The sequence below is a fragment of the Salvelinus fontinalis genome, chromosome 30 (assembly GCF_029448725.1).
Source record: "Salvelinus fontinalis isolate EN_2023a chromosome 30, ASM2944872v1, whole genome shotgun sequence".
In the NCBI taxonomy this organism is placed as follows: domain Eukaryota; kingdom Metazoa; phylum Chordata; class Actinopteri; order Salmoniformes; family Salmonidae; genus Salvelinus; species Salvelinus fontinalis.
This window is the reverse complement of record NC_074694.1, coordinates 17,518,454-17,540,953: the sequence shown is the minus strand read 5'-3', so window position 1 is coordinate 17,540,953 and position 22,500 is coordinate 17,518,454. Positions and strand designations below refer to the sequence as shown.

Sequence of the window (22,500 nt, the reverse complement as noted above, 5' to 3'; positions counted from 1 at the left end):
CTGGCTGAGACGGGTGGAGATTATAACAGAACATGGCCAAGATGTTCAAATGTTCATAGATGACCAGCAGGGTCAGATAATAATAATCACACTGGTTGTCGAGGGTGCAACAAGTCAGCACCTCAGGAGTAAATGTCAGTTGGCTTTTCATAGTCGATCATTCAGAGTATCTCTACCGCTCCTGTTGTCTCTAGAGAGTTGAAAACAGCAGGTCTGGGACAGGTAGCACGTCCGGTGAACAGGTCAGGGTTCCATAGCCATAGGCAGAACAGTTGAAACTGGAGCAGCAGCACGGCCAGGTGGACTGGGGACAGCAAGGAGTCATCAGGCCAGGTAGTCCTGAGGCATGGACCTAGGGCTCAGGTCCTCCAAGAGAGAGAAAGTTTGTTTGTTTCACTTTTGTTTATTGTCTACCTCATTTGCTTTGGCAATGTTAACACATGTTTCCCATGCCAATAAAGTCCCTTGAATTGAATTGAATTGAATTGAATTGAATTGAAAGAAAGAAAGAGAGAAAGAGAGAATTAGAGAATTAGAGAGAGCATACTTAAATTCACACAGGACACCGTATAAGACAGGATAAATACTCCAGATATAACAGACTGACCCTAGCCCCCCGACACATAAACTACTGCAGCATAAATACTGGAGGCTGAGACAGGAGGGGTCGGGAGAAAGGGACCGAAAGATAGAGGGAGAATAAGAGAGGGATTTGCATATCGCTACAGCACTGTATATAGACTAAATATTAAATTTGAAATGTTTTTATTATTTTGGAACTTATGTGAGTGTAATATTTACTGTTCATTTTTTATTGTATATTTCACTTTTGTTTATCCATTTCACTTGCTTTGGCATTGTAAACATATGTTTCCCATGCCAATAATGCCCCTTGAATTGAATTGAATAGATGGAGAATGAGAGAGAAAGGGACCGAGATATGGAGGGAGAATGATAAAGAAAGGGACAGAGAGATAGAATGAGAGAGAAAGGAACAGATATAGAATGAGAGAGAAAGGGACAAGATAGAATGAGAGAGAAAGGGACAGAGATAGAATGAGAGAGAAAGGGACAGAGAGATAGAATGAGAGAGAAAGGGACAGAGATAGAATGAGAGAGAAAGGGACAGAGAGATAGAATGAGAGAGAAAGGGACAGAGATAGAATGAGAGAGAAAGGGACAGAGATAGAATGAGAGAGAAAGGGACAGAGAGATAGAATGAGAGAGAAAGGCACAGAGATAGAATGAGAGAGAAAGGGACAGAGATAGAATGAGAGAGAAAGGAACAGAGAGATAGAATGAGAGAGAAAGGGACAAGATAGAATGAGAGAGAAAGGGACAGAGATAGAATGAGAGAGAAAGGGACAGAGAGATAGAATGAGAGAGAAAGGGACAGAGATAGAATGAGAGAGAAAGGGACAGAGAGATAGAATGAGAGAGAAAGAATGAGAGAGAAAGGGACAGAGAGATAGAATGAGAGAGAAAGGGACAGAGATAGAATGAGAGAGAAAGGGACAGAGATAGAATGAGAGAGAAAGGGACAGAGATAGAATGAGAGAGAAAGGGACAGAGATAGAATGAGAGAGAAAGGGACAGAGATAGAATGAGAGAGAAAGGGACAGAGAGATGGAGGAATATGTCTGGTTCAGAGAGGGGCTAACTCTAACACGATAACAGCAGGAGAGCACCTGGGGAGGAGGAGAAGAGGGATGAAGGGATGGTGAGGGAGGTTAGGTGGATAGGTGCTAATACAGATAAATATTTCATCCCAAAGAGGCGATATTCACTGAGACTGATATTGGAGAAACAGAACCCACTTCATCCCCTCTAGGAGAGAGGGAGAGAGAAAGAGAGACGGAGAGAACCCACTTCACCTTCGATAGGAAAGAGATGGAGAGAGTGTGTGTGTGTGTCAGAGAGCGATATGGACTGAGAGAGAAAACCCTCTTCACCTTGTAGACAAAATATATGAAGATAAAAAACAGAGATAAACAGTGACATAGACAGAGATGGAAAGAGTGCCCATTTACCCAGTAGATAAGACAAACAGACAGAAAAAAAGCGGAGAAAATAAAAGGAAGATCAGAGAGAGAGGTGGACTGAGAAAGGAGAGAGAGAAAACAGAGCGCTGGAAGGTAGAGGTGTACTAAACTCTCAGATCCTCTACAGTATCTGATGTTAACACACACTGACACAGCGGCAGACACACACACACACACACACACACACACACACACACACAGTACCATACCATCGCGGGAGACACATTTCTACTATTGCACTTCATCGTCCTCTAAGGTTTCTCTCCTCTGACTCAATTTGACACTTGGGCGAGAGGGAGTGGTGTGAAAGGAAAGAGAGACTGAACGAGAGAGAGGAGTGAGAGAAAAAGGGGAGGAGGAGAACTGCGCCAACAGACTGAGCAGAGAGTGAGAGAGAGAGAGTGGTGCGAAAAGTTCTTTGAAAAAGAGAAGAAAGAGAGAAACGGTGTGAACAGATGAGACATAGAACAAGTGTGGAAATACATAGACAGGAAGGAGAGAGAGAAAAATATAATATGACATTTGAAATGTCTTTATTCTTTTGGAGGGATGAAGGGATGATAGACAGGAAGGAGAGATAGATGAAGGAGATGATAGACAGGAAGGAGAAAGAGATGAAGGGCTGATAGACAGGAAGGAGAGAGAGATGAAGGGATGATAGACAGGAAGGAGAGAGAGATGAAGGGCTGATAGACAGGAAGGAGAGAGAGATGAAGGGGTGATAGACAGGAAGGAGAGAGAGATGAAGGGATGATAGACAGGAAGGAGAAAGAGATGAAGGTCTGATAGACAGGAAGGAGAGAGAGATGAAGGGGCTGATAGACAGGAAGGAGAGAGAGATGAAGGGCTGATAGACAGGAAGGAGAAAGAGATGAAGGGCTGATAGACAGGAAGGAGAAAGAGATGAAAGGGCTGATAGACAGGAAGGAGAAAGAGATGAAGGGGCTGATAGACAGGAAGGAGAGAGAGATGAAGGGGTGATAGACAGGAAGGAGAGAGAGATGAAGGGCTGATAGACAGGAAGGAGAGAGAGATGAAGGGGCTGATAGACAGGAAGGAGAAAGAGATGAAGGGGCTGATAGACAGGAAGGAGAGAGAGATGAAGGGGTGATAGACAGGAAGGAGAAAGAGATGAAGGGCTGATAGACAGGAAGGAGATAGAGATGAAGGGGATGATAGACAGGAAGGAGAAAGAGATGAAGGGGCTGATAGACAGGAAGGAGAGAGAGATGAAGGGGTGATAGACAGGAAGGAGAGAGAGATGAAGGGCTGATAGACAGGAAGGAGAGAGAGATGAAGGGCTGATAGACAGGAAGGAGAGAGAGATGAAGGGCTGATAGACAGGAAGGAGAGAGAGATGAAGGGCTGATAGACAGGAAGGAGAGAGAGATGAAGGAGCTGATAGACATGAAGGAGAGAGAGATGAAGGAGCTGATAGACAGGAAGGAGAGAGAGATGAAGGGCTGATAGACAGGAAGGAGAGAGAGATGAAGGGATGATAGACAGGAAGGAGAGAGAGATGAAGGGATGATAGACAGGAAGGAGAGAGAGATGAAGGGCTGATAGACAGGAAGGAGAGATGAAGGGGCTGATAGACAGGAAGGAGAGAGAGATGAAGGGCTGATAGACAGGAAGGAGAGAGAGATGAAGGGCTGATAGACAGGAAGGAGAAAGAGATGAAGGGGCTGATAGACAGGAAGGAGAGAGAGATGAAGGGCTGATAGACAGGAAGGAGAGAGAGATGAAGGGGCTGATAGACAGGAAGGAGAGAGAGATGAAGGGCTGATAGACAGGAAGGAGAGAGAGATGAAGGTCTGATAGACAGGAAGGAGAGAGAGATGAAGGGCTGATAGACAGGAAGGAGAGAGAGATGAAGGGCTGATAGACAGGAAGGAGAGAGAGATGAAGGGCTGATAGACAGGAAGGAGAGAGAGATGAAGGTCTGATAGACAGGAAGGAGAGAGAGATGAAGGTCTGATAGACAGGAAGGAGAGAGAGATGAAGGTCTGATAGACAGGAAGGAGAGAGAGATGAAGGTCTGATAGACAGGAAGGAGAGAAAGAAAAGGGCAGAAAGAGTCAATAGAGTGATGAAAAGACAATGAACGGGTGAGAAGATCTGGTGTGAAAAGGCAGACAGAAGGAGAGATGGACAGGGAGGAATCTGGTTTTGTGTGTTTTCGTCTTCAGTTGTGTCCAAACTCTAGCTCATTAATAATCAAACAGTGGTGTTAAGTGAGACCTGGTCTCACTGGAACAGATTCATATTTGATATGTCCTGTGTGGGGGGATCAGAGCACTGAGAGCCAGCCAGAGATGCAGCACTCTTGACTTTCATGGTGTCATTTTGTTTGGCCCAAGTTTTTTTATGTATTTATGTTTTCACCTTCTACCCTCCTACAGTATATTATTCTGCTCTCTCTCTTCCTTCCCTTGTGCTATTCTTCTCTTCATGCCTCTCTTCTCTATCTCCCCATTCATCTCTCCATCACCCCTCTTCTCTCCTATCCTCTCGTCACTATCACCCACTTCCAACCTCTCTCCTCTCCCTCCTCTCTCCTGCCCTCACCATTCCTCACCTCATACTCTCTCCTCTCCCTACTCCTTTCTATCCCTCTCTCCTCTCCTCCCTTCAGGACAGTGCGAGACAGAGATGAGACAGAGATGAACAGCAATAAGTGGTATACTTTAACATGTTTTTCTCTCTTTTTTATCTCCTCTCATCTCCTCTCCTCGCCTCTCCTCTCCTCTCCTCTCCTCTCCTCTCCTCTCCTCTCCTCTCCTCTCCTCTCCTCTCCTCTCCTCTCCATCACCCCTTCATCTCTCCTCTCCTCCCTTCAGGACAGTGCAGAGACAGAGGTGGACAGCAATAAGTGCTGTACTTTATGTAATATGTTCTTCACGTCGGCCATTGTGGCCCAGTCTCACTACCAGGGCAAGACACATGCCAAGAGAGTACGACTGGTACTGGGAGAAACACCCAGCTTACCTACTGCTACCAACAGCCCTACCACCACAGGTAACCCACACGTTCACGCTCATTTAGTCATTTAGCAGACACTCTTATCCAGAGCAACTGACAGGTTTTCCCACTAACGCTTACGTTGCTGATAGCTACTTTATTAAGGACAAAATGTATCTACTCTGACTGGGATATGTGGTTGTCCCACTACTGTAAGTCTCTGGATAAGAGTGTCTACTAAATTACTCAAATGTTAATGTAAGTGCCTTGCTTAAAGGCACATTGACACATTTTTCACCTAGTCAGCTCAGGGATTCGGACAAGCAACCTTTCAGTTACTGGCCCAATGCTCTTAACAACTAGGCTACCTGGCGCCCCATACACTCACACAAACTCATACACACACCAGACAAACAAGCTTGCACCCTGTCCCCCACCCACACACACAACACACACACACAACACACAACACACACACACACACACACACACACACACACACACACACACACACACACACACACACACACACACACACACACACACACACACACACACTGATTGAACTGTTGACCCCAAACCAACTACTCCTGAATCAATAAGGCTGCAATAAAGCCACTGCCATCTGCCTGTGGATTTATGTCACAATGCCTTATAGTGTGCGTGTGTGGATTTATGTAATGACGATAAGTGACCTCTTCCCTGGACACACACCATGGTTTTCTATGTGATAAAACAACAGCTCTCATATATCCCTGAACGAAGTGTGTGTGTGTGTGTGTGTGTGTGTGTGTGTGTGTGTGTGTGTGTGTGTGTGTGTGTGTGTGTGTGTGTGTGTGTGTGTGTGTGTGTGTGTGTGTGTGTGTGTGTGTGTGTGTGTGTGTGTGTGTGTGTGTGTGTGTGTGTGTGTGTGTGTGTGCGTGTGTGTGTGTGTGCGTGCGTGTGTATTTGTATACGAAACACAATCCATGCCAGTTGACACATACATCAGACCAAGGTCCTAAATGACACAGCCAACAGCTTTACTGGAACTAACCCATTTGTCTACCTATATGCCAGAATAAGAGAGTGCTGTAGGGTCCAATATGCTGTTGTACACTGTTCTCTGGATGGTTTAAGGTTTGTCCTTGCCATTCACATATGCCTGCAAATGTTGCAACAACATCCAAATGATAGCATGCCATACAGTCTATCGGCTGAAGAAAGCTTTAATCCCCGATACCCAAGGGGATACAGCATTGTTCACTCTCCATGCCCAACAGCAAAGGCAGCCTTTCAACTATGACCTCTCTCTCTCTTTCACTTTTGCTCTCTTTCGCTTTCTCTCTCACTTTCTCTCGCTTTCCTTCTGTCTTTCACCCTCTTGCTTTCTCTCTCTCTCACACCACACACACACATGGAAACTAGGCTTGGGCAGTATCCATACAGTTCTGCCATTTACAGTTTTAACAGCATAGCACACAAGGGCGTCGCTAAAATTGCAAATGGTTCTCTGCAGATCATCTCAAGCTCAGTCAGGTTGGATGGGGAGCATCACTGCACAGCTATTTTCAGGTTTCTCCAGAGATGTGTTGATCAGGTTCAAGTCTGGGCTCTGGCTGGGCCACTCAAGGACATTCAGAGTCTTGTCCCCAAGCCACCCCTGCATTATCTTGGCTGTGTCCTTATGGTCATTGTCCTGTTGGAAGGTGAACATTCGCCCCAGTCTGAGGTCCTGAGCGCTCTGGAGCAGGTTTTCATCAAGGATCTCTCTGTACTCCATTCATCGTTCCCTCGATCCTGACTAGTCTCCCAGTCCCTGCCACTGAAAAACATCCCCACAGCACGATGCTGCCACCATCAGGCTTCATCGTAGGGATGGTGCCAAGTTTCCTCCGGACGTGACTCTTGGCTTTCAGGCCAAAGAGTTTGATCTTGGTTTCATCAGACTAGAGAATCTTGTTTCTCATAGTCTGAGTCCTTAATGTGCCTTTTGGCAAACTCCAAGTGTGCTGTCATGTTCCTTTTACTGAGGAGTGGTTTCTGTCTGGCCACTCTACCATAAAAGCCTGATTGGTGGAGTGCTGCAGAGATTGTTGTCCCTCTGGAAGGTTCTTCCATCTCCACAGAGGAACTCTGGAGCTCTATCAGAGTGACCATCTGTTTCTTGGTCACCTCCCTGACCAAGGCCCTTCTCCGCCGATTGCTCAGTTTGGCCGGGTCGGCCAGCTTCAGGAAGAGTCTTGGTGATTCCAAACTTCTTCCATTTAAGAATGATGGAGGCCTCTGTGTTCTTGGGGACCTTCAAGGCTGCAGAAAGTTTTTGGTACCCTTCCCCAGATCTGTGCCTCGACACAATACTGTCTCGGAGCTCTACGGACAATTCCTTCGACCTCATGGCTTGGTTTTGTTCTGACATGCACTGTCAATTGTGGGACCTTACATAAAAAGGTGTGTGCCTTTCTAAATCATGTAAAATCAATTGAATTGACCACAGGTGGCCTCCAATCAAGTTGTAGAAACATCTCAAGGATGATCAATGGAAACAGGATATACCTGAGCTCAATTTCAGGTCTCTTAGCAAAGAGTCTGAAAACCTATGTAAATAAATACATTTTTAATACATTTGCAAAAGTTTCTTAAAACCTGTTTTCGCTTTCATCATTATGGGGTTTTGTGTGTAGATTGATGAAATTTAAAAACAAATCCTTATTAGAATAAGGCTGTAACGTAACTAAATGTGAAAAAAAAGTAAAGGGGTCTGAATACTTTCCGAATGCACTGTATACAGTATACTGCCCAAGCCTAATGGAAATCATGTGTTTGATGCATTTGATACCATTCCACCTATTCTGCTACAGCCACTACCACGAGCCCGTCCTCCACAATTAAGGTACCACAAACTTACTGTGACATAGACACAAAGGAAAGATGGATCGTTAAAACACCTGTAAGCATAAGTTCATTCGCTATCGAAAAACCTGGGCCTGGATAGTAGCCATAGGGTAACCTTGTGCCAGACCAGAGCTGGGCTGGGGCCATATTGGACCACATAGTGGACAGACCCTCTCAACACTTGAAACAGCTGTATGTTCAACTCAGTCTCATGAGACTATGGTTGAGTCCCAAATGGCACCATATTCCCTATATACAGTAGTGCACTACTTTTGAACAGGGCTCATAGGCTTATGTAGGAAATAGGGTGCCATTAGGGACCAAGGGTTGGAATCGGTTCAGGGAACAGAATAGAAAACTGGAAAATTACAAAATAATTTGAGGAACAGAACCTGAACCGAAAATGGAAGTGATCTATTATGTTCCGGGAACAGAACCGTTATTTTAAAAGCATGGGAACCGATTAATAAACTGATTTTACATTACAGGCATTTTTTTACAGTCCCACAAAAAAACGCAACAAAGCGCCTATCCAAAGCCCTCACTCTGTCACTCAAAAACGTATTCCAGCTTCTGCCTGCCAGCTGGAAATCTTTGCCAGTGGGTGTATTACTTTTCCAATGCTAATTAAGGATACTATAGGCTACCTGCCCCTCCCCTCTGAAGTATAGGTTACTGTAATCTACTGACAACGTTACAAGCATAATTCAGAAATTAGGTAGAGATGTTTAATTAGAGAGGAATGAAGTTATCACGTTTATTAACTACAAAAAGGTAAGACGTGTTTTAATTCTAGTGCACACTCAAGCTTGTTAGCTAGCTAGCTAACGTTTACTCTGGTCCAACATTAAATCAACTCAGAACTTCAAAGACATTCAAATTTCCTTCATAGAAGCATATAATTGGTATAATTCGATGTGTCTAATTCAGATAATGCTTGTCATAACAAGATGTCCAGCTCTTCAAGGCAAGCTTCCTCCATCCTCTCTCACTCTTTCCTCGCCCTAAAAATGTCTGTTGCATCTCACGCCTTAAACTTCACAGTGTATGTGTTTGTCTTTCATTATGATTAAACCATGCTGTTACTGCAAAATACAATTTGTCCTTAACAACTTTCCTATACAGATTAAATCACTTACCCACTCCACAGCAAGCTTCTCTATCCACATTGATTGGTGAAGTAATTTGATGTCGAGCTAAATATAAAACAAATGTATATTTCAGAGGTTTAAAAAGGAACAGAAACAAACAATATCAAACGTAACTTTTTTGGGGAGTTGGAGCCGGTTCAGAACTTTATTTTTCTGGTTGGAACGTTGGAACGGAATGAAAAAAATGATGGTTCTGTTCATAACTTAATGATTGTAAAATAATTCAGGTTCCAACCCCTGTTAGGGATGCAGCCTTTGTTGGTGTACTTTGTTGGTGTACTTGTCAAGTGTATACACTGAGTATACCAAACATTAGGAACCCCCCCTGCTTTGAACAGCCTCAATTTGTCAGGGCATGGACTCTACAAGGTGTCGAAATCATTCCACAGGGATGCTGGTCCATGTTGACTCCACAGGGATGCTGGCCCATGTTGACCCCACAGGGATGCTGGCCCATGTTGACTCCAATGATTCCCACAGTTGTGTCAAATTGGCTGGATGTTTTTTACGTGGTGGACCAGTCTTGATACACACGGGAAACTGTTGAGCGTGAGAAACCCAGCAGCGTTGCAGTTCTTGACAAACCGATCTGCCTGGCACCTACTACCATACCCCGTTCAAAGACACTTCAATATTTTGTCTTGCCCATTCACCCTCTGAATGGCACACATACACAATCCATGTCTTAATTTTCTCAAGGCTCAAAAATCCTTATTTAACCTGTCACCTCCCCTTCATGTACACTGATTGAAGTGGATTTAACAAGTGACATCAACAAGGGATCATAGCTTTCACCTGGTCAGTCTATGTTAAGGAAAGAGTAGGTGTTCTTAATGTTTTGTATACTCAGTGTATATCTACATTTTATATTTATATTTCAATCATTCAACAGACACTCTTATCCAGAGCGGCTTACAATCATACAACTGAGGGAGGTGAAACAATGTAGCATGAGCATTGGAAGTAAATCCTCTTCAAACGTTCAGCAGCTGTAGCAAATTCATTGCTAGAAAAAAATAAAGACAGATTAAAGTATAGCTGCAAGCAGCCATTGCGGGGTTTAAACTATGGCCCCACAGCGCCACCATCAGCACAAATTGGACACGTAGACCTAGGAAGAGCTACAGTACTTCTGTACTGTTTACCATGCTTTCCAAATGTCAGAACTCAAAATAAAACCATGCAATATGCTTTTGATGTATTTTGAACCATGTTTTATTATGTTGGCTACTTGAAACGTATATTAAACATAATATTTCCCAAGAGTCTAGCTCAAACAACATGGCCGCTACAAGCCAATAACCTTGTATGAATTTTTTTCTCTCTGTCAAACAGTACCACCATGCGGCCAAACTGAACCATACTCTACAGGTTGGCTAGACTCACATCCCAGAGTGTGCCAATTTTCAAATCTCAGAGTCAAACAGATCAAGAGATATAAACGTGTGCCCGTTACAGTGTCACCTTGTGGTCAATCTTAATATGCTTGCATTTATTGAGTCATGACAGTGTTTGGAACCTGTGTATCAAGTTTTGTTACAATACCAATATCTGTTTGTGGTTTATATGCATTTATGTGCCAGACCACGCCCACGTGAATGTTTATTGTTCGGTAGGACCCATGTTGTTTGAGGTGCTAAACTGGAAAATATTGCGTTGAGAGACCTTGGTCTATATATTAAGTTCCATGTAGTGGATGCGGGCAGCAATCGGATGAAGAGCATGCATTTAGTTTTACTAGAATTTAAGAGCAGTCTGAGGCCACGGAAGGAGTGTCGTATGGCGTTGAAGCTCGTTTGGAGGTTTGTTAGCACAGTGTCCAAAGAAGGGCCAGATGTGTACAGAATGGTGTCGTCTGTGTAGAGGTGGATCAAAGAATCACCCACAGCAAGAGCAACATCATTGATATATACAGAGAAAAGAGTCGGCCCGAGAATTGAACCCTGTGGCGCCCCCATAGAGACTGCCAGAGGTCCAGACAACAGGCCCTCCGATTTGGCACACTGAACTCTATCTGAATAGTAGTTAGTGATCCAGGCGAGGCAGTCATTAGAGAAACCAAGGCTGTTGAGTCTGCCGATAAGAATACGGTGATTTGACAGAGTTGAAAGCCTTGGCCAGGTTGATGAAGACGGCTGCACAGTACTGTCTTTTATCGATGGTGGTTATGATATCATTTAGTACCTTGAGAATGGCTGAGGTGTGCCCGTGACCAGCTCGGAAACCAGATTGCACAGCGGAGAAGGTACGGTGGGATTCAAAATGGTCGGTGATCTGTTTGTTCACTTGGCTTTCGAAGACTTTAGAAAGGCAGGGCAGGATGGATATAGGTCTGTAATAGTTTGGGCATTGCATAAGAGGGTATGGCCCATGGGCCTTTACCATCATGCCAAGTTGCACCGTCCTAGACCTTACATCTCACAGGAATTAACATTTTTCACTGAAACCATGGAGAACCAGAATAATGAACGCCAACAAACACAATAGGGTTTTACCCAGCTTCGCTGCTTGAACCCATAAAAATGCCAAATATGTGTTTGCTGTAGAATATCAAATCATATCGTATTTGTCACATGCCCCGAATACAACCTTACTGTGAAATTCTTACTTACAACCCCTTAACCAACAATGCAATTCAAGAAATAGAGTTATGAAAATATGTAAAAATAAACTAAAGTAACATTTTTTATAAAAAGTAACACAATAAAATAACAATAATGAGGCTATATACAGGGGGTACCAGGTTAGTTGAGGTAATTTGTACATGTAGGTAGAGGTAAAGTGACTATGCATAGGTTTGGGATAGGGTTGTGAATGGCTGAGGTAAGGGTAAAGGATTGGGATAGGTTTAAAACAGAAAACATGTAATTGAGTGCCTAGCAGTACGATTGAATCTGCGATCTCGGGAGCCACAGCGGCCTGGCAAGTCGTGAGCCTGCTAGATGGTAATAAGCGCTCTAGTGGACGGGGCATTGAAAGCAACAACCGACGACCTGAGGACCTGGACAGACGTTGAATACTGAAGTTGACCTGGTGTGACCTGGCTACTAAAAAGGGCCTAAAATGGCCGCTTCCTCCCAATTAAGTTTCTATGTGAGAACAATCTGAGATAAGAAAAGAAATTGGGCAGTCCTTGCATTGAATCACCCATAATGTAAATTTAGGGCTTCATTTACTAACTGATTCAACATAGACATTAATCGCTAATAGGTTTACCTACACAGTATTCTCCAATAGAGTACGGCTCAGGGTTCAAAGTCACTATCAGACAGATTTTCTAGACAGTGGGTGCGTGCGTGTCTGTGTGTACTTGAGTGCGTGAGTGCGCGTGTGCACATGTGTGTTTCTCCGGGTGTGTGCTTGTGTTCAGTTCATTCGGCCCATCCATAGCCCCTATTAGAAACCAGCCCCAAACTGATCAATACTTCTACTGGCTTCCATTTTGCTCCTAACAAGCTAACATAATCCCCCCTAAACACCAAGGTCAGAAGCACACAGTCATACACACACACTCGTTCTCCATGGCCGACGTAAGACAGTTAGGCATCTTAACCCTCGCAAAGCTGCCGGCCCACCTCTAGCCGCGTCCTGAGAGCATACGCAGACCAGCTGGCTGGAGTGTTTATGAACATATTCAATCTCTCCCTGTCCCAGTCTGCTGTCCCGACTTGCTTCAAGATGTCCACCATTGTTTCTGTACCCAAGAAAGTTAAGGTAACTGAACTAAATGACTATTGCCCTGTAGCACTCACTTCTGTCATCATGAAGTTCTTTGAGAGGCTAGTTAAGGATCATTTCACCTCCACCTTACCCAACACCCTAGACCCACTGCAATTCACATACCGCGCCAAAAGATCCATTGATGATGCAATCGCACTACACACTGCCCTATCCAATCTGGACAAGAGGAAAACCTATGTAAGAATGCTGTTCATTGACTACAGCTCAGCCTTCAACACCATATTACCCTCCAAGCTCATTATTAAGCTCGGGGTCCAGACCCCTCCTGCACTTCCTGTTTACCTATGTCTGCGTGGCCAGCCACACCTCCAGCTCCTTCATCAAGTTTGCAGACAACACAACAGTGGTAGGCCTGGTTACCAACAACGACGAGACACCCTACAGGGAGGAGTTCAGGGCCCTGGCGGAGTGGTGCCTGGAAAATGACCTCTCCCTTAAAAGGAGCACTCAAGCCACCGTTAACTTTCAGTACACTTTCAATGTCACCATATATCACCCTGATCATGGCAATCAAACCAGAGCTGAAACCAAACGCCTTAAAAGTGCGCCATGAGTATTGATGTTCAACTCGGTCAAATGCCTTTTCCTGATTAACTGAAATGAGACCAGCATCCAACCCAACAACCCTGGAGACAACATCCAGAATCAGGGAAATGTTATCTCTTATCTGCCTGCCAGGAACACAGTAGGCCTGCCCCATCACATCCCTCAGCCTCATGGACAAAGCCTTGGACAGAATCTTATAATCAGTGGCCAATAAAGCCACCGGCCTCCAGTTCTTCACCTCCCTAGGGTCACCCTTTTTGGGCAGTAGGGTGAGGACAGCCCTCCTGCAGCTTATCAGAGTAACCCTCCGGTCAAACTATTGTTAACTACTGCTAGCCAAACCTCTCCCATCATGGCCCAAAAATACTTTATAAAGTCAACGGAAGCCCATCAATGCCTGGTGCCCTTCCATTTTCCATGCCTTTTAATGCAGCATATAGCTCCTGCAAAGACAATGGTTGCTCTAGCTCAACCTGAGCTTCAGGAGCCACCTGTGGGAGCCCATCAAGGAACTGCTGTGTCACTGTTTTATCCTCTTTAACCTCTTGTAGAGCTCAGCATAGAATTCTACTGTCCTCGTTCTAATTTCACAAGGGCTAGTGAGCTCTTGTCCAGAAGCTGATTTGAGGCAATGAATAATTCTTATTTTTCCATTCTTTATCTCTAAACCGAGAAAAACTTTGATGAGGCATCCATTTCATTCCCTGAAATGTACTTCTCACCAATGCCCCCTTATACCCAGCAGGTCTGCCAACACAGCTTTTTTTGTCTTGAGGGCCTGAGTATGGCCTCAATTTTATTATATATATATTTTACCAGGTAAGTTGACTGAGAACACATTCTCACTTACAGCAACAACATGGAGAATAGTTACAGGAGGAGGGATGAATGAGCCAATTGTAAACTGGGGAAGATTAGGTGACTGTGATGGTTTGAGGGCCAGATTGGGAATTCAGCCAGAACACCAGGGTTAAAACCCTACTCTTACAATAAGTACCATTGGATCTTCAGTACACCCACTTAGCATCCCATCAGAAAGACAGAACACTAGGCAACAAGGCAACGTCCCCAATCTCTGCCCTGGGGCATATACACTGCTCAAAAAAATAAATGGAACACTTAAACAACACAATGTAACTCCAAGTCAATCACACTTCTGTGAAATCAAACTGTCCACTTAGGAAGCAACACTGATTGACAATAAATTTCACATGCTGTTGTGCAAATGGAATAGACAAAAGGTGGAAATTATATGCAATTAGCAAAACACCCCCAATAAAGGAGTGATTCTGCAGGTGGTGAACACAGACCACTTCTCAGTTCCTATGCTTCCTGGCTGATGTTTTGGTCACTTTTGAATTCTGGCGGTGCTCTCACTCTAGTGGTAGCATGAGACAGAGTCTACAACCCACACAAGTGGCTCAGGTAGTGCAGCTCATCCAGGATGGCACATCAATGCGAGCTGTGGCAAGATGGTTTGCTGTGTCTGTCAGTGTAGTGTCCAGAGCATGGCGGCGCTAGCAGGAGACAGGCCAGTACATCAGGAGACGTGGAGGAGGCCGTAGGAGGGCAACAACCCAGAAGCAGGACCGCTACCTCCGCCTTTGTGCAAGGAGGAGCACTGCCAGAGCCCTGCAAAATGACCTCCAGCAGGCCACAAATGTGCATGTGTCAGCATATGGTCTCACAAGGGGTCTGAGGATCTTTATTGGGGGTGTCTTGTTAATTGCCTATAATTTCCATCTTTTGTCTATTCCATTTGCACAACAGCATGTGAAATTTATTGTCAATCAGTGTTGCTTCCTAAGTGGACAGTTTGATTTCACAGAAGTGTGATTGACTTGGAGTTACATTGTGTTGTTTAAGTGTTCCCTTTATTTTTTTGAGCAGAGTATATACTGTATATATACACACACACACACACACACACTGAAAACACCGAAAACCCTATAGAGTGTAAAAAAATTCAGACGTTCTCACAATCGCTCCTGCTTCCCGACTCATTCCCAGCATGCACTCCGACGAAAGAGAGAGAGATTGCTTTGGCAATATGTTTCCCATGCCAATAAAACATCTATGCATTGAATTGAGATTGAGAGAGACCTGTGTGAGCGAGAGGTGTTTTGTGTGTGCGAGAGAGAGAGGTAAAGAGAGCGAGTGAGAGAGAGAGAGAGACGTGTGTGTGTGAGTGAGAGAGAGGTAAAGAGAGCGAGTGAGAGAGAGAGAGAGGTAAAGAGAGTGAGTGAGAGAGAGAGAGAGAGAGAGGTAAAGAGAGCGAGTGAGAGAGAGAGAGAGATGTGTGTGTGTGTGAGTGAGAGAGAGAGAGAGAGAGAGAGTGAGAGATAGAGAGAGACCTGTGTGAGCGAGAGGTGTTTTGTGTGTGAGAGAGAGAGGTAAAGAGAGAGAGTGAGAGAGAGAGAGAGAGAGAGGTAAAGAGAGTGAGTGAGAGAGAGAGAGAGGTAAAGAGAGTGAGTGAGAGAGAGAGAGAGAGGTAAAGAGAGCGAGTGAGAGAGAGAGAGAGACGTGTGTGTGTGCGTGAGAGAGAGGTAAAGAGAGCGAGTGAGAGAGAGTGAGAGAGAGAGGTAAAGAGAGCAAGTGAGGGAGAGAGAGAGAGGTAAAGAAAGCGAGTGAGAGAGAGAGAAGTAAAGAGAGCGAGTGAGAGAGAGAGAGGTAAAGAGAGCGAGTGAGAGAGAGAGAGAGACGTGTGTGTGTGCGTGAGAGAGAGGTAAAGAGAGCGAGTGAGAGAAAGTGAGAGAGAGAGGTAAAGAGAGCGAGTGAGGGAGAGAGAGAGAGGTAAAGAAAGCGAGTGAGAGAGAGTGAGAGAGAGAGGTAAAGAGAGCGAGTGAGAGAGAGAGAGGTAAAGAAAGCGAGTGAGAGAGAGAGAGGTAAAGAGAGCGAGTGAGAGAGAGAGATACGTGTGTGTGTGCGTGAGAGAGAGGTAAAGAGAGCGAGTGAGAGAAAGTGAGAGAGAGAGGTAAAGAGAGCGAGTGAGGGAGAGAGAGAGAGGTAAAGAAAGCGAGTGAGAGAGAGTGAGAGAGAGAGGTAAAGAGAGCGAGTGAGAGAGAGAGAGTGAGAGGTAAAGAGAGCGAGTGAGAGAGAGAGAGAGAGAGAGAGAGAGAGAGAGAGAGAGAGAGGTAAAGAGAGCGAGAGAGAGAGGTGAAGAAAGCGAGTGAGAGAGAGACCTGTGTGTGTGTTATGAAGGTTACTTTTGATTCTAATCTCTCCTGATCTATCCTTCCATCCTCCTCCATTTGTCTTCCTTTCTTTCTCTCTCTCTCTCTTATTCTGTCCTTCCTCCCAGGTCTGTCTGTCACTAAACCATGGCAACTTCCCTGAAAGCACCTTCACCAAACTGACACGTGTGTGTGTGTGTGTGTGTGTGTGTGTGTGTGTGTGTGTGTGTGTGTGTGTGTGTGTGTGTGTGTGTGTGTGTGTGTGTGTGTGTGTGTGTGTGTGTGTGCGTGCGTGTGAGCGTGTGTGTGTGAGGTAATCGAACTGACACTTTCCAAGAAGTAGAACAAAGTTATTTCAAAGTTAACCCAAACTATCATTAACATCCATGACTATATGCAATGATCGCTTCCCTTTCTAGATTGTTTTGACTATGGTAAATATCTACCACTCCCTAGACACTGATTTCCGTCTGGCTGCAAGTCAAATCCTAATGTTTTTACACCCTATTAAATACCATAGCTGTTAGTGAGGATGAGTGTGTGTGTGTGTGTGTGTGTGTGTGTGTGTGTGTGTGTGTGTGTGTGTGTGTGTGTGTGCGTGCTTGCGTGTGTGTGTGTAACTGCGTGTATCAAATCCAATGTTATTGGTCGCATATACACACATTTAGCAGATGTTATAGCTGGTGTAGCAAAATGCTTGTGTTTCCAACAGTGCAGTAATATGCAACAATACACAACAATACACACAGATCTAAAAGTAAAACATTGAATTAAGAAATATATAAATATTTAAATATTAGGATGATGCCTGTCATTTTTTCCCGTTAATGTTACGACCTTGCAAATGTTTGTAGTGACCTGTCAAACAAACCCCAATTGGCTGAAATAAGCTGAATGGAATACATTGGCTATAAGAACGTTAAAGCTTAATCTGGGATTTATCACAACGTCTCGACACTTACATCAAAAGAAAAAGAATGAAGCTCATTTTTTGTTGAATTTAAAAAAGTAATACTTTAACAGTTGAAAGGTTTACAAATGAAATACCCTGAAATGAAAACAACTTCAGAAAATGAAGACTAAAATAAATAAAATACCTGATACAATAACATGTTATGTATGAGTCCATTGTGAGCAAAACATTGTGACATTTTACAAAAAAATGTAATACCTGAATTCAAACCAAAATCCCTGAACATCATTCATTATTTTGTCCATGCAAGTAAAATGTTCATACAAAAGTGTGTGTGTGTGTGTTGAGTGGGAGGTGGTGAGAGGTACAGAGAGACAGCCTTAGATACTGTAACTATGTGAAACAGACCCCATTTAGCCAATGTGTGATTAACTAACGAGCTCACGGCATTACCAACACATACACACACTCCTCTCTATCTCTATGTACACATACATATATATACACACACACACACACACACACATATACAGTATATATACACCCCCCCCCCCACACACACACACACACACTCTCCCACACAAACATATCTGTGTAACAGTTCATAGACATTGCTTCTGTCCATTCATGCCAATAAAGCATTAATTGAATATTGAACAGAGACAGAGACAAATAATGATTAAGAGCGAATGATGAATGATATGCTCAACAAGACATGGACCACACAAGAATAGATCCTAATATATACTGTAGCCTACAGAGCCATCAAATGTGGTATACTATATGAAATTTGAAACTGAAAATGTGAAATATATGATAAAAGTATGAAGTGAAAAATGCAATGGTATTTTCTGAGTAGAGCTTTAGTGACACTAGCACAGTGTAGAGGGTAGAAGTAGACAGTTGGACAAAGCCATCTGGCACAAGAGCTCTCTCACACTACAGTATTTGGCTATGGACCTAACACACCCCTCCCTCTGTTCTGTGTAAACACACACAGTCAATGCATGCACTCCCGCACTTACACACACACACACACACACACACACACACACACACACACACACACACACACACATACAATCCTTCACATGCGTACATGGACACATACAGCTCACACTTTCAAATACCTGCCTTCACACGTCACCTCCTCATGCAATCATCCTCACACGCAAACAAACACTTACAGTGGCTTGCAAAAGTATTCACCCCCCTTGATATTCCCCCCCCCCCCCCCCCCCCCCCCCCCCCCCCATTTTCTGGGGGGTTTGCATCATTTGATTTACACAACATGCGTACCAACGGGTCATTAAAAACTGTAACATCTTATGCTTCACGGAGTCGTGGCTGAACGACTACCACATCAACATACCGCTGGCTGGTTATACGATGTACCGGCAGGATAGAACAGCGGCGTCTGGTAAGACAAGGGGCGGCGGTCTATGTATTTTTGTAAACAACAGCTGGTGCACGATATCTAAGGAAGTCTCAAGCTATTGCTCGCCTGAGTTTCTCATGATAAGTTGTAGACCACATTACCTACCGAGAGAGTTTTCATCTATATTCTTTGTAGCTGTTTACATACCACCACAGACTGAGGCTGGCACTAAGACAGCATTGAATGAGCTGTATTCTGCCATAAACAAACAAGAAAAAGCTCACCCAGAGGCGGCGCTCCTAGTAGCCAGGAACTTTATTGCCGGGAAACTTAAATCAGTTTTACCAAATTTATATCAGCATGTTAAATGTTCAACCAGAGGGAAAATAACTCTGGACCACCTATACTCCACACACAGAGATGCTTACAAAGCTCTCCCTCGCCCTCCATTTGGCAAATCTGACCATAATTCCATCCTCCTGATTCCTGTTTACAAGCAAAAATTAAAGCAGGAAGCACCAGTGACTAGATCAATAAAAAAGTGGGCAGATGAATGAGTGGGCAGATGCTAAACTACAGGACTGTTTCGCTAGCACAGACTGGAATATGTTCCAGGATTCCTCCGATGGCATTGAGGAGTACACCACATCTGTCATTGGAAACGTCAATAAGTGCATAGACGACGTCGTCCCCACAGTGACCATACGTACATACCCCAACCAGAAGCCATGGATTACAGGCAGCATCCGCACCAAGCTAAAGGCTAAAGTTGCTACTTTCAAGGAGCGGGACTCTAACCCGGAAGGTTATAAGAAATCCCGCTCCTATGCCCTCCGACGAACCATCAAACAGGCAAAGCGTCAACACATGACTAAGATCGAGTCGTACTACACCGGCTCTGACGCGTGTCGGATGTGGCAGGGCCTGCAAACCATTACAGACTACAAAGGGAAGCACAGCCGAGAGCTGCCCAGTGACACGAGCCTACCGATGAGACAAACTACTTCTATGCTCGCTTTGAGGCAAATAACACATGAGAGCAGCAGCTGTACCGGAAGACTGTGTGATCACGCTCTCTGCAGCCGATGTGAGTAAGACCTTTAGACAGGTCAACATTCACAAAGCCGCAGGACCAGACGGATTACCAGGACTTTTACTGCGAGCATGCACTGACCAACTGGCAAGTGTCTTCACTGACATTTTTAACCTCTCCCTGTCCGAGTCTGTAATACCAACATGTTTTAAGCAGACCACCATAGTGCCTGTGCCCAAGAACACAAAGGTAACCTGCCTAAATGACTACCTGTACTACAGGTCGTAGCACTCACGTCTGTAGCCATGAAGTTCTTTGAAAAGCTGGTCATGGCTCACATCAACACCATCATCCCAGAAACCCTAGACCCACTCCAATTTGCATACCGCCCCAACAGATCCACAGATTATGCAGTCTCTATTGGACTCCACACTGCCCTTTCCCACCTGGACAAAAGGAACACCTATGTGAGAATGCTATTCATTGACTACAGCTCAGCGTTCAAAACCATAGTGCCCTCAAAGCTCATCAAGAAGCTAAGGACCCTGAGACTAAACACCTCCCTCTGATACTGGATCCTGGACTTCCTGACGGGCCACCCCCTGATGGTAAGGGTAGGTAACAACACAAGCTGATCCTCAACACAGGGGCCCCTCAGGGGTGCGTGATCAGCCCCCTCCTGTACTCCCTGTTCACTCATGACTACATGGCCAGGCACTCCGATGACACAACAGTGGTAGGCCTTATCACCGACAACAACGAGACAGCCTGTAGGGAGGAGGTAAAAGACCTGGCCGTGTGGTGCCAGGACAACAACCTCTCCCTCAACATGATCAAGACAAAGGAGATGATTGTGGACTACAGGATAAAGAGGACCGAGCACGCCCCCATTCTCATCGACGGGGCTGCAGTGGAGCAGGTTGAGAGCTTCAAGTTCCTTGGTGTCCACATCACCAACAAACTAACATGGTCCAAGCACACCATGACAGTCGTGAAGTGGGCACGACAAAACCTATTCCCCCTCAGTTGCCTGGCATGGGTCCTCAGATCCTCAAAAGGTTCTACAGCTGCACCATCGAGAGCAGCCTGACTGTTTGCATCACTGCCTGGTATGGCAACTGCTTGGCCTCTGACCGCAAGGCACTACAGAGGGTAGTGTGAATGGCCCAGTACATCACTGGGGCCAAGCTTCCTGCCATCCAGGACCTCTATACCAGGCAGTGTCAGAGGAAGGCCCTAAAAGGCCCTAGTCATAGACTGTTCCTAGGCCCTAGTCATAGACTGTTCTCTCTGCTTCCACACGGCAAGCGTTACCGGGGCTCCAGGTCTAGGTCCAAGAGGCTTCTAAACAGCTTCTACCCCCAAGCCATAAGACTCCTGAACATCTAGTCAAATGGCTACCCAGACTATTCACATTGTCCCCCTCCCAAAACTCTCCACACCACTGCCACTCTCTGTTGTCATCTTTGCATATTTCTTTTTACTGCTGCTCTTTAATTACTTGTTACTTTTATCTCTTATTCTTATCCGTACTTTATGAAACTGCAGTGTCGGTTAGGGGCTCGTTAGTAAGCATTTCACTGTAAGGTTGTTGTATTCAGCGCATGTGACTTTGAAGATGCTAAATATTTTTTATTGTGACTCAAACAACAAAAAAATAGGAAAACTTCAGCGTGCATAACTATTCACCCACCTGAAGTCAATACTTTGTAGAGCCACCTTTTGCAGCAATTACAGCTGCAAGTCTCTTGGGGTTTGTCTCTATAAGCTTGGCACATCTCGCCACTGGGATTTTTGCCCATTCTTACAAATCTGCCCCAGCTCCTTCAAGTTGGATGGGTTCTGCTGGTGTACAGCAATCTTTAAGTCATACCACAGATTCTCAATTGGATTGAGGTCTGGGCTTTGACTAGGCCATTCCAAGACATTTAAATGTTTGCCCTTAAACCACTCTAGTGTTGCTTTAGCAGTATGCTTAGGGTCACTGTCCTGCTGGAAGGTGAACCTCTGTCCTAGTCTCAAATCTCTCGAAGACTGAAACAGGTTTCCCTCAAGAATTTCCCTGTATTTCGTAACATCCATCATTCCTTCAATTCTGACCGGTTTCCCAGTCCCCTTTGATGAAACACTTTGGGATTGTGTTTTCAGGGAAATGTGAGGTGTTGGGTTTGCGCCAGACATAGTGTTTTCCTTGATGACCAAAAAGCAACATTTTAGTCTCATCTGACCAGAGTACCTTCTTTCATATGTTTGGGGGAGTCTCCCACATGCCTTTTGGCGAACACCAAACGTGTTTGCTTATTTTTTTCTTTACGCAATGGCTTTTTTTCTGGCCACTCTTTCGTAAAGCCCAGCTCTGTGGAGTGTACAGCTTAAAGTGGTCCTGTGGACAGATACTCCAATCTCCGCTGTGGAGCTTTGCAGCTCCTTCAGGGTTATCTTTGGTCTCTTTGTTGCCTCTCTGATTAATGCCCTCCTTGCCTGGTCCGTGAGTTTGGTGGGCGGCCCTCTCTTGGCAGGTTTGTTGTGGTGCCATATTCTTTCCATTTTTTAATCATGGATTTAATGGTGCTCTGTGGGATGTTCAAAGTTTTGGATTTTTTTAATAATCCAACCCTGATCTGTACTTCTCCACAACTTTGTCCCTGACCTGTTTGGAGAGCTCCTTGGTCTTCATGGTGCCCCTTG

General features: G+C 44.8%; 1 protein-coding gene across 4 annotated transcripts in view; it reads left to right on the top strand.

The window, feature by feature from the left end:
- The window catches only part of LOC129828745 (zinc finger matrin-type protein 4-like), a 116,842-nt gene that overhangs the window by 48,762 nt on the left and 45,580 nt on the right, over positions 1 to 22,500 (top strand). For all 4 annotated transcript variants that reach the window (XM_055889916.1, XM_055889917.1, XM_055889918.1 and 1 more), the window contains one exon: positions 4,883 to 5,060. In XM_055889916.1, coding sequence (XP_055745891.1) covers positions 4,883 to 5,060 — 178 coding nt within the window. The remainder of the gene's footprint in view (positions 1 to 4,882; positions 5,061 to 22,500) is intronic.